At 37.4% G+C, this 12,348-nt stretch overlaps 1 protein-coding gene across 4 annotated transcripts in view; it reads left to right on the top strand.

The window, feature by feature from the left end:
- The window catches only part of PIGF (phosphatidylinositol glycan anchor biosynthesis class F), a 95,532-nt gene that overhangs the window by 75,882 nt on the left and 7,302 nt on the right, over positions 1-12,348 (top strand). Inside the window, exons 1-4 of one of the 4 annotated variants that reach the window (XM_032840327.1) lie at positions 13-219; positions 1,968-2,216; positions 3,348-3,439; positions 5,098-5,214. In XM_032840327.1, coding sequence (XP_032696218.1) covers positions 1,989-2,216; positions 3,348-3,439; positions 5,098-5,214 — 437 coding nt within the window. In that variant the 5' untranslated portion in view covers positions 13-219; positions 1,968-1,988. Of the gene's footprint in view, positions 1-12; positions 220-285; positions 502-1,967; positions 2,217-3,347; positions 3,440-5,097; positions 5,215-12,348 lie in introns of those variants that run through there. The other 3 variants (XM_032840326.1, XM_032840328.1, XM_032840325.1) reach the window with 3 other exon arrangements.

The following is a 12,348-nucleotide window of genomic DNA, read 5'->3' as shown; positions in this document are numbered from 1 at the left end:
GCCCCGCCCATCCCACTCCTGAAAAGCGGCGGGAGGAATTAAACGCGAGCTGGAAGGCGGGGCTGCTCCTACCGCCCGCCCCTCCGCTTCTGCAATTGGCTGTGCGATCTTGGGTCTCCGTCCCACAGGCCTGCGCCTGCGCGAGGGCTAGGGCGGAGAGTCGTACCTGATGGTTGGAGGTAGTAACCTCCGCTTCTCTTCCGCTGGCGGGAGAGTTAGGTAAGCCCAGCCGAACCGTCCCCGCACGCGAGCCTTCCGGGGTGTGCGGACAGTCCCCACCAACTGCCCATGTGGCCGACAGTATCTGTGTCCCCAGCCCGCCCGCGCCCGCTGTCCGTCCGAGCGCCACCCTTTCTGCGTGACCCAGGGGCTGCCCTGATGGACCCGGCCCTCTTGCAGATCCGTTTTTCTGTGTGTGGCCCTCCGTTTCTCCTGGTCTCCGCGCGGGTGCTCTTTGATTATGCTTCTCAGCGCGTCCCCCATTGCTCACACTTGCCCTGGGTGAGGTTTGCGCAGGGTCCTGAGCGGCCGAATTGGGGTGGGGCTGCAGAGACAGGTCCTGGCGATTTCCGCGGAGGCTCCTCCTGTGCGAGCCTCAGGACCTGGGAACCCGGGCTAGCTCAGACCCCGGAGGCCAGGGCGGTGGCAGCCAGGGGAGCGCCCGACGGGTGTCCTCGTGTGCTTGCAGGGCCCACCCTCTTTCCTCCGTTCTTATTCATTCATTCAGTAAGCATCTGAGTTTGGGTACTGCGCACTGTATTAGATCCAGATCTACTCATGTCATTTGGGATTCTGAGAGGGGCCCAGAAAAATAAATCCGAAGAGGTCTCTGTTGAGATGGTGTATTCCTCTCATTCGGCAGAGGATAGGACCTGTGAGAAACTTTTCCTTTTTCCCTTCTATTGTTCATTCTCTTCTCAACCCCTAGTGTGTATCTTTATATCAAAGAGGCGAGGCTTTGATGTGGCTTTAGTGCTTGGGAGCTTGGGAGCTTGGGACCTTGGACCTGTCTCCTAACGTGTCTTTGGCTGTTTCCTTATCAGTAGAATATTTGCCTTGGGAAATTACAGAATTATATCAGAGCAGTTAGGATAAGGCCTGGACTTGCCCTGTTGTTTTTCTGGACTATTCACCACAGTGGATTATTACTTTAAATGAATAAGGTTCTACTTAATATTAAGTATTGTACCTAACATTAGTATTAACATTACTAAGTAGGTTAGTAACAATATGTTATGTATTGTGTTAGGTAATTTATGAATAAACATATACATATCATGAGTATTTTACAGAGACAATGAGAAAAAGTAGACTTTTTTCTCCTATTTATGATCTACTTTTGATTGGAACTTAGCACGTGTAACAGACATTGTCATTTTGGTATTTCTGGAGCATTGGGATCCCTGAGTTTAGCATAATGTTCTCTGAACTTTCTTGATTACACTGGTCACCGTTTTGAGTATTCAAGTGTGCACTTGGTGTCACTTGTCATTTGCCGGAAGATGTGAATTACTGTGATGTTAGACAAGGGTCCACAATGATTAAAAAAAATGCCAACAGTTTGGCTAAAGTATATTCATGGGGTTCCTAGAATGCATAGATTATACTTCCAGCAAGAGCAAATCATTAATCTTTGCATGTTGTTTTCACCTCTGTGATTTTGGCAAAAAAAGAGAAAGAAAAAAGAGAACAGATCCCTTAATTGGTCCTAGTACATGATCCTTTTACAGAAACCAGTTACAAATATTTAAGGAATTAGTAAATTTGTCCTTTTTAGGCTCTGAGACATTTTTGAGCCATATTAGTCTACATGTACATTTATACATATGCATCTTACCATATTCTGAAACTAATACATTGCGCATAGAAAATTGACTTGTTCATGCTTACTTTTAGGCGTTGGAGCATTTAGACAATGGAAAAAATCATTATTGGATATGCTGTTTTCTTAATTTGTTTTTCATTAGATAGCCTCTCAAGAAAACACCATGAAAGATACTGATATCAAGAGACTACTGTATACCCATCTTTTATGCATATTTTCAATTATCCTAAGCATCTTCATTCCATCATTCTTCTTGGAGAACTTCTCAATTTTGGAAACACACTTGACATGGTTGTGCATCTGTTCTGTTTTTGTAACTGCCGTCAATCTAGTATTATATTTAGTAGTGAAACCAAATGCATCCTCTAAAAGAAGTTCATTATCATACAAGGTAAGGCTTATTTCTTGATAACTGATTTTTAGATAGGGGTAGTGTTCCTTTTAATGAAAGAATAAAGAAAGTATTAGTCAAGTACTTATGGGGTTATTTACAGTGAGTAAAGAGAACCTGATTTTTTATTTTTTTTCAAATCAGTAGCCTGTTATTGCTGGAAGGCTGCCCACAATGTTTGATAGATCCTTTGCCATGCATCAGTTGTGGAATTAGGATGTCTTCAGTGGATATTACAGCATTGTGAACCTAGATGGTCATGTTTTAAGTCACCGCTGAAGATAAATTCATGACGTAGCAGTCATATCTTAAACTTTATAAGACATTTTAATTTTCATTTATTTTTTCCATTTCTGAGAGAAAATGGATTTTTCAGAAATTACAAAATAAGTCTTGTGGTAGCTTTGTTTTGAACATGGCCTTCCTCGACTAAACAGTGTTAAAGTTTTCAGATATCAGAATCTATTTTCTGAAATGTTCACGATCTTATAACACTTGACTATTACTTTAAATTAATAAAATCTTCCCTTAACATTACCCAATATTATGTGGAGCTCTCTTAGATAATTTAAAACACATTTACTGCTCTATGATTAAAAAACTCGCTGTGTCTATTATAATTAGATCTTCTTGCACTCCAAATCAAGTAGGTCCCACACTGATTTGTAGACATGCAGGTCTTTTTTCATATGCATCATATAGTCACATGAATATGATTTGAAAAAAAACTGTAGTCCTTATTTTCTGCAAAGATTTCATGCATCACATAATAAGGATTGTCTGGTTTTTTTTTTGTATCATAGCGTTCTGTTGTTGGTAAATATTTTATAAATACTGATTCGTGGTGTAGCTCAGTGTATACCATAGGAACAGAAATGCTTTTTGATTCTAGTGCTGGTTGGGTGGGTGGAATATGAGTAGTGATTTGTGACTTGTAGGCTGTTTTGTGGGGCTGTCTGGAGGTCCGTGCACTGTGCACAGGAGATGGAATCTGACTTCAGGCTTCCCAAAGTAAAGAACATTCAACTGTTGCACACCTGGGAATAAGTTGTATTTGAAGATAAAATGGAAGCATTTGCTGTCCTCTAGGCATTGTCTTGAGCCTTCAAATCATTCTCATTTCTTTTTTAGGTAGCGAGGTTTTTGAAATGCTGTATCTACTTTCTTATGTCATGTTTCTTCTTTCATGTCATTTTTGTTCTATATGGAGCACCACTCATAGAGTAAGTCTGAAATTTGTACCTTAAGGCAATTATATTTGAAACACTTGTTTACTGAAGAAAGCACTAATTCTGTTGGTGAGGAATGAAAAACCATGGTGTGTTTAACTACCAGATCACAGAAGGATACTGTCATCATTGCCCTTTCTTAGTAATGATACTCTTTTAACATTACTTCATAATAAGAATAACTTAATTCATTAAATGCTCCTCTTACCTAGCCTTCTATTACCCCATTGCATGTAGGGGCAGGGAGGTAGATGAGAAACTATTCCAATAAATGTGTGGACCTTGGAACCTCTGAGGGAGCTTACTATAATGATATGTATAAATTAGTTAAAATTAGCATATCAGTTGTTAGTAAATATGATTCTGAAGTGCTTGAAGTTTTTCTTAAGAAAATTCCGTAGATTCCTGTATTTAGTTATTTAATAACCTAATGTTGATGTTTTTTTTTTTTTTTAAGATTTTATTTATTTATTTGACAGAGGGCAGGGGTGGGGGGCCGGTGAAGCAGGCCCCCTGCTGAGCAGGGAGCCGGATGTGGGGATGTGGTGGGGATATGAGGCTCCATCCTAGGACTCAGGGATCATGACCTGAGCTGAAGGCAGAGGCTTAACTGACTGAGCCACCCAGGCACCCCTAATGTTGATAGTCTAAGGGCAGAATTTAACTCAACACTGTTTCAAAGCTGACCAGTTTTTTTAAAAAACTAGATTCATGAATATTTCTTATTTAATGTTCATCATAGGTTGGGAAACCTTGTTTAAAAGTGATTAGTGATCACAGTGAGTTAAGTTGTGACACACAGATACATCTATGTATGTAGTCATATATATTTACACACAGTTGTACATATACACACACTAAATTAACAGGTAGGTCTTTTCTAGAGAGGGGAGGACAAGACCTTTTAATGGGAAATGGTAGTTTCTATTTAATCCATTGCCAAGTAGAATGAATGTCTTGAGCAGTAGTACTAAAACCAGCAGCATCCGCATCTTACCAGAAGCAAGTCTCAGACCTCAGAAATGCTATGGGTTCAGCTTCCCCAAGCTTTAGTTTATCTCACTTTCCAAGTGGCTCCAGGGTAAGCTAGAGTTGAACCAGTGGTTACAGAGAAAGTTCCAGAGGAACTTCTTCAGGAAGAAAGTTAATTATCTGAAAATGGGGTTTCTTGCAGTGGAGAGTCTCATATAGCTTAGAGGGCATTTAACACTTCTGAACTCTATCATTAAAGCCAGATATTTGGGACACTTGGGTGGCTCAGTTGGTTGAGGGTCTGCCTTCGACTCGGGTCATGATTCCAGGGTCCTGGGATCGAGTCCTGCATCAGGCTTCTTGCTCATCCGGGAGCCTGCTTCTCCCTCTGCAGGCCGCTCCCCCTGGTTGTGTGCATGCTCTCTCGCTCGCTCTCTCTGGCAAACAAATAAAAAAAAAAAAAAAAAATGAAGCCAGGTATTTGCTAGATTGTTTTTCATAGCTTGTTTTTCAGTATTAAAATTTTTTGTAATTATCATTTTGGTAGGACTCGTGTTACCTTTCAAAGTAAAGTATAAGAAAATGTTTTCATGTTGAATCTATTTAAATAACCAAGATTATGTAGTGTACATACACCTTTAATGCTTTTTAAAAAATTAATAAAGCTTTTTTTTTTCTAGGTTGGTGTTGGAAACATTTTTATTTGCAGTTACTTTGTCAACCTTTACTACTGTACCTTGTTTGTGTTTGTTAGGGCCAAACATCAAAGCATGGCTAAGAGTTTTCAGTAGAAATGGGTAAGTTTTAATTTTATATTTTAGTGGTGTTTGAAATTTAAACAAGTTAATGTAGTATTTTTCCATTCCTGGATGCTTTCAGATTATTCTATGAGTGTTTTTCAGGACTCTGGTTCTCAGGGATGCCTCAAGGGCCCACCACAGTTGGGAAGTGGGGATAGGGAAGGGGTTGTATTACATTTGAGGGGGACTCAAGCAGGTAGAACTAGAGGCTCCTCCTTCCACTTTAGCAAGATCAGCTCTGCTTTTCTTCTGTATGGGAGGATCCCACTTTGCCTTTTGTTTGAAAAAAGGTTTCCGCTACTAAAAGAAGTCTTTGAGAACCACTCCTCAGGGATGATTTGTCACTGTACTAAAATTGCTACAGATAAAATTGCTTCCATACCTCTTATAATGTAGAATTGGGGTCCAAAATCTAAAAATGCTTATTAGTGTAACAACTGTAATTTCTTATTTAGCCTTTTTTGGGGTAAGACTTCAGAGTGCAAGTTTTATAGGATTTTATTTCCTTAGCAGCCACGTATAAGTATAAATTCAGCACAGCTAAGTTAAAATTTTAGCTTCTACAAAGGCATTGAAATGGTTCGTATCAGAAATGGTTAAATTGTAAGTAAGAAAGCTGAAAGCTTATTTGGTGCTCATGATTTTGTCCCATTTATCACCCAGTAGCAAAAATTTCTTGAGTTCTTACTCTGTGTTCCATGCTGTGCAGGCTTTGTGTGGATTCTGAAGTATTAGAATCCACACAAGAAGTTGTATGGTCAAGAGACAAGAATAAAACGAACAAACAATATGAGATTAAAATTGTGTAAATCAGATAGTAAGTGCTATTAGAACTCAGAGGGGTAGGAAAGCTGGAAGGGGAATGATCTGTAAAGGATTCGGATCCGGAGTGTGAGATTTGGTGAGATGAAGGGAAAAGGGAAAGACATCCGTGATAAGATAATGAAGGAAGCTATAGAAAGGGAAGGGAAAGTGATAGTTTTGTAATTTGGAAGGGAACAACCAGTATAGTACAGAGGATGCATGCTGGCTATTAGCTAGGGTCCATCCATAAATTACTGACATTTTCCTTTTGAAATGAATATTGTTTCCCTGCAGAACTGTCTTCTGATATTGATAAGGTCTCTAGAAAACAAAAGTGCAGTCATTGAAAACTCTTTCCCACATTGTTACCTTAGTATTCCTAAAGGCATTCATTTCTTGTAGCATTTTAGTTTGAAATTGTTAAGCAGTGAAAACCAGTAGAAACATTATAGATTTGGATTGGTGATTTATCCAGCTTTGAACTGTATTTCTGATAATGGTATATTTGGGGGGACATTATCATCTGATTCTGATTGTGCAGTTAGTTCTGCCATAGTATGGCGTGTGCATTCCTAGAAATCCCTGCACTATGCAAAATTGGACACTAAAAAACACAGAACTTATGGGAAAGGCGGGATTGAGGCATAAAACTCAAAAAACTCTGACAATAACTCCTAAAAAAGATAGGAACTTTATTAATAAAAATGGTAGTATAGTTTTATACATGTTAAATAGTTAAGAAATAGATAAACATTATAATGAATATGGTCCTTTTCCTTGGGAAAAAAAAACAAACAAACCTGAAATTTGCTTTTTGGGAGTAGCGTGGGAAGAGTTGCCACTCTTAAGTTATTATGAAGTCGTAAAGGAGGGTTGTTAGAAATCTGATGGGAAGTTAAGGACTGGATGTGGGAGGTGTGACTCATACACATGAGGGAAACTAAGGGAGCTGGGAGCTGGGGTTTGTTTTGTTTTGTTTTTGTTTTTGTTGTTTTATGTTTCAATTTTTTATTTAAATTCCAGTTAGTTAACATGTAATATAATATTAGTTTCAGGAGTAAAATTTAGTAATTCATCACTTACATACAGCACCCAGTGCTCATCACAAGTGTTCTCCTTAATGCCCATCCCCCATTTATCCCCCCAACCCTGCCCTGCCCACATCCCCTCCAGCACCCCAGGGAGATGGGTTTTTTTAAAGTAGTATTGAGATAAAATTCAAAGACCATACACTTTGCCTATTTAAAGTGTACAACTCAATGGTTTTAATATATTCACAAGAGTTTTGCAGCCGTCATCACAGTAGAGTTTAGAATATTTTCATCACCTCAAGAAGAAAACTTCATACCCTTTAGGTATCACTTCCTTATCCCCTCTCCCCCAGCTCTAAGCAACCACTAATCTCTTTACTGTTTCTGTAGATTTGCCTGTTATGGATGTTCATAAAAATGTTATCATATAAAATGTGGTATTTTGTGATTAGCTTCTTTCACTTACCCATAATATTTTCAAGCTTCATCTATGCAATAGTTCATTCCCTTTTATGACCAGGTAAGATTCCATTGTGCGGCTGTATACCACATTTTGCTTATCCATTCATCAACTGGTGGGCATCCGCGTTGTTTCTACGTTTTGCTATTATGACTAAGCAGCTATAAGCATTTGTATACAGGTTTTTGTATGGACATAATGTTTAGAGTTTTTTGAGTATGTGCTTAGGAGTGGAATTTCTGGGTCTTATGATAACTTGTTTAATCGTTTGAGGATCTGCCAGTTTTCCAAGGTGGATGCACCATTTTACATTCCACAGCAGGGTATGAAGGCTCCAGTTCTCCTGCGTCCTTGCCAACAGTTGTTATTATCTGCCTTTATGATTATCGCCATCCTGATGGACCTAAATTGTTATCTCCTTGTGTTTTTTATTTCCATTTCCCTACCAGCTAATGATGTCAAGCATCTTTTCATGTGCCTATTAGCAATTACATATCTTCCTTAGAGAAATATCTCTTCAGATCCTTTGGTTATTTTTGAATCGGGTTATTTGTCTTTTTTTACTATTAAGTTGTAAGAGTTCTTTATATATTCTAAATACAGATCCTTTAGCGTTTACATGATTTGCACATTCTTTCTGTGGGTTATCTTTTCACTTTCTTCATTGGGTCCTTTGAAGCACAAATGATTTTAATTTTGATGAAATCTTATTTATCAGTTTTTGTCTTTTGTTGCTTATGCATCTTTAAGGGTCCTATCTAAAAATCCATTGCCAGATCCAAGGTCATAAAGATTTACTCCTATGTTTTCTTCCAAGAGTTTTATAGTTTTAGGATTTACCTTTGGGTCTTTCATCCATGTTGTATTAGTTTTCATATACAGTGTGAGGTAAGGGTCTACTTTCATTCTTTTGCATGCAGCTCACCAGTTATCCCAGCACCTTTTGTTGAAAAGGATATTCTCCCCCTTTCAGGGATTTTGGCATCCTTGTCAAAAATCAGTTGATCATAATTACATGATCTTTCATTGTTTTTCCATTGACCTATATGTCTACCCTTATGTCAGTACACCACTGTTTTGATTATGTGATAGATGTTTGGGGGATGTGCACATTTTATGTGTTCATACACTGCTAAGTGCCATTGGGTGAAGTTTTTATGTGTTCACTTAGTGTTTTTCAGGTGAAATTGCTTATATTGTTCCCTAATATATCAGTCAAACTGGAACAAATTTGCATGTTCAAAATAAGCATTATAGCAGAACTGGCTATATATATAAATGCCTAATATTTTAAAATTGAAAAAAAAATCAAACTTCAAAACTCGAGAGAAACAGAGAAACTACCCTTCTCTTAGTAACTTAACCACAAATTTAATATGTATATATTTTCTAATTCTGCTTTAACCCTATTTCTACATTTAGCCTGAAGTATACCTTGCAGCATGCCTGTTATTTTCTGCTGGGTTAAAAAGAGCTTTTTAAAAAATTTATTATAAAATTCAACTTTTGGATACTTTGAGATTTGCAGAGTTAATTTGTTGTCACCTTGTTTTCGTACCTATTGGCACTTTATCCCTTCTCAGAAGGATCTATAACAAAGTAAAACTAAAAATTATAGGAAGGGGAATACCATTTTCTGGCTAGCAAGCAAACTGACAAAGATCTGTGAGTTTTGTAATACATAGTGTTAAAGGTTTGGGGAGGTAGTGCCAATGGGAATACAAATTTGTTCAAGCTCTATGAAGGGCAGTTTGGTAATATCTGTAAAAATAAAAAGTACCCATCTTTGACCTAGCAGTGCCACTTCTAGGATCTTATGCACTAGGTATATTTTCATACCTACAAAATATTGAATGTGTAAGATTACTCATTGTAGCTTTGAAGACAGCTTAAATATCCTTTAATAAGGGGTGGATTATGTTAAATTTAATGTAGCTAAAAAACAACAACAACCCAGCGATTTCTTTATTTACTGATATGCTGTTAAGTGGAAAAAAGCATGGTGAAGAAAAGTATGTAGGATGCTACCATTTACGTAAAAAGTGGGCAGGAGAGAATCGATATACCTGTGTATCTTTGGAAGAATACATGAGAAACTGATAAAAATACTGGTTATCTCCGGGGAGGGGGTCTGAGAAACTAGGGGACCAGCTCAAAAGACTTTGCACCAACTAACTACCCTTTGGTGTTTTTTGAAATTTAAACCATGGTAATACACTACCTAGTCGAAATGAAAATTATAATAGGTTAGGTTTTGCCAGTATTAAGCTTATTTGGGGGGTGTGGAAAGTTAGGCCTGTATCAAGAAGTTTTTAGATTTCTTTTATGCCACCTAAACTTCAGTAGACTGCAAAAATAGCCTTTGAAAATTTCTAACATGCAACAAGATAATAGCTCAGTTGCTGGAGGTCTATAGCTAAAAACAATCAATTTGTAATACGAAACAGTTAACATCACACAGGGAGGGGCATGAAATAGTAATATGCAAAAGTAACAACTTTTAAAGCATGTTCGTGTATCTTTTTTTTTTTTTTTTAGATTTTATTTATGTATTTGTCAGAGAGAGTGAGCACAGGCAGACAGAGTGGCAGGCAGAGGCAGAGGGAAAAGCAGACTCCCTGCTGAGCAAGGAGCCCGATGTGGGACTCCATCCCAGGACACCGGGATCATGACCTGAGCCGAAGGCAGCTGCTTAACCAACTGAGCCACCCAGGCGTCCCAAGCATGTTCATGTGTCTTATAGCATTTAAATTTCACAGCAGTCTGGTAAGATACTTCTGTTTTCACAGTGTTCTAGGTGAAGATACTAGAAAGCTGACAGGTTTAGTGATTTGCCCAAGCCCTGGAATAGCCAGTAAGCAGTAGAGCTGGGACTTGAATGCAGATCATCTGATAAGACAGAAGCTTCTCTAAGACCACACTGAGGGTCAGAAAATGAACTCCTGCCCTCTCTTTGTAGTGGTGCAAGTGATCTTAGAGAAGCTATTCATTTAACTTCAGAGATCCTCATGTGTAATACTGTTAGAAGAATACTAACAAACACTTCGCAGGGTTGTTATCAGAACTGAGTGAGATAAATGAAATCAAATAGCAAATGCTTAAGAAATGTTTGTCAAATGGATTAACAAATGTCAGGGAGCATTTTTATATTTCATTCTTCCAATCCTGGCTGCTGTTTGTCCTAGTACCTCTTCCTGGTTTAGGTAGCCCACCAAGGAGTACAGGGCACGAACAACCATGGAGAAAGAGGAAGTTTTTTCAGTTAGGTTTAATGTAAAATTAATTTGAGCTTTGTCATGAGAAAGCAACTTAAGTCTTCATGTCTCCACCATCCCGGGCGATAGTTCAGTTTCTTCCCTAGCATTTTTATCACACTTTAAGAATTTCACATAAAAAGCATGTCAAATAAATTTTGAATGAGTTAAGGGAACAGTTGATTTGATAGGTTAACTTGTTTAATGTTAGTGTTGGTCTTCTTAAATGTTCACCGTTAGGCAAAAATATTTTTCAAATGCAAAGATCTGGTGGTTCTGAAGTGATAATATGAAATACTCATGCAACTTGTATATTATTTCAGAATTGTCCCAGTACACAGTTAGCATTATTTATATTGAGTCACAACTTTGGTTTCAGAGAATTGGAGGTTATACTAACATGAATAATACATTTTGTTTCTACTCAATAATTATTTACAACAGAAATTAAAGTTCTGATTTGAAGTCCTTATGCTCTAGTTCTAATTCATTAAAAGTTCATAAAATACTTTGATTAAAGATTTTAGGGCTTTAAATATTTTTATCCTTTATCCTTTGTCTTAGCCTATAAAACACAGAAGCGTTTTTTTGTTTTGTTTTGGTATTACTGAAACACGACCAAAATGTTCAGAACGAACAGGCCAGTTTTGAATTGGGCTTACATCTTGCTCGGTATGGAATCAGTATAAGTGTTTTATACTTTTCTAGCAAAATAAGTACTATATCCAAATTGTTTATTTATTTATTTGCATGATTAATATTGAATAGATGATAACCCGATGAAGACTGAGAAATAGAAAAGCTTTGATCCTGAGAACTGTGTAGGAATTCTGTCCCAAGAGTTCTGTTGCTGTTGAGATTTAATACTTAACTAAATGACATAAATGACACTATTTTAACAAGACTTTTCCTTAAAGTAAATAATGAAGTTATTTTAGATTTAAAAAATACAAAGGAATGCTATTTTAAAGAAACCTGAAGGTAGAAAAATAATTTGATCTCTTAGCTTCTGCCAACTTCTATTTGGTATTTATTACTGAGCATACTTAATGTGTACTAGCATAATTAAGTTTGTTACCTTGCTGTTAAAATATTGTGGTTTTTCCTTTTGTAGACTTTCTTACAAAAGAAAGTAATATTCTGACTACCTTAAACCTGTATTTTTCATTGGAATTTGCTTTTTGATTTATCAGTTCTTTTATGCTGTTTTTGGCATGTTTTAACTTAGGATCTGACCATTTTGGTGAACTGAAAAACTTGAATTTCTGAGTAGGTTCCTGAATTTGTGGTTATCTTGCCAAGGTCAAGATAGTAAGACCTGTTTGTTTAGATAAAGACAGCAGACATTTTTGGTCATCTTTCATGGGAATCTATTTTATATTGAAAAAACTACCGAGGACATTTAAAATGACCAAAAATTTATACATTATTAGAAAGGGTAATTTAGCCATGATAAGGGTATGAAAATTTAGTGGCAAAGAGGCACTGGTTTTAATATTCATTCAGTAGGGGAGTCAAGTTCTGTAAAATATCTCCAGCCACCAGGAGGAGTTATGTGGGGTCTCCTTTTCAGATGAAGGGC

The sequence above is a fragment of the Lontra canadensis genome, unplaced genomic scaffold (genome assembly GCF_010015895.1).
Source record: "Lontra canadensis isolate GAN:19392208 unplaced genomic scaffold, GSC_riverotter_1.0 scaffold112, whole genome shotgun sequence".
Lineage (NCBI taxonomy): Eukaryota > Metazoa > Chordata > Mammalia > Carnivora > Mustelidae > Lontra > Lontra canadensis.
The sequence above is the reverse complement of the archived record's forward strand: the minus strand, read 5'-3'. Positions and strand labels throughout refer to the sequence as shown.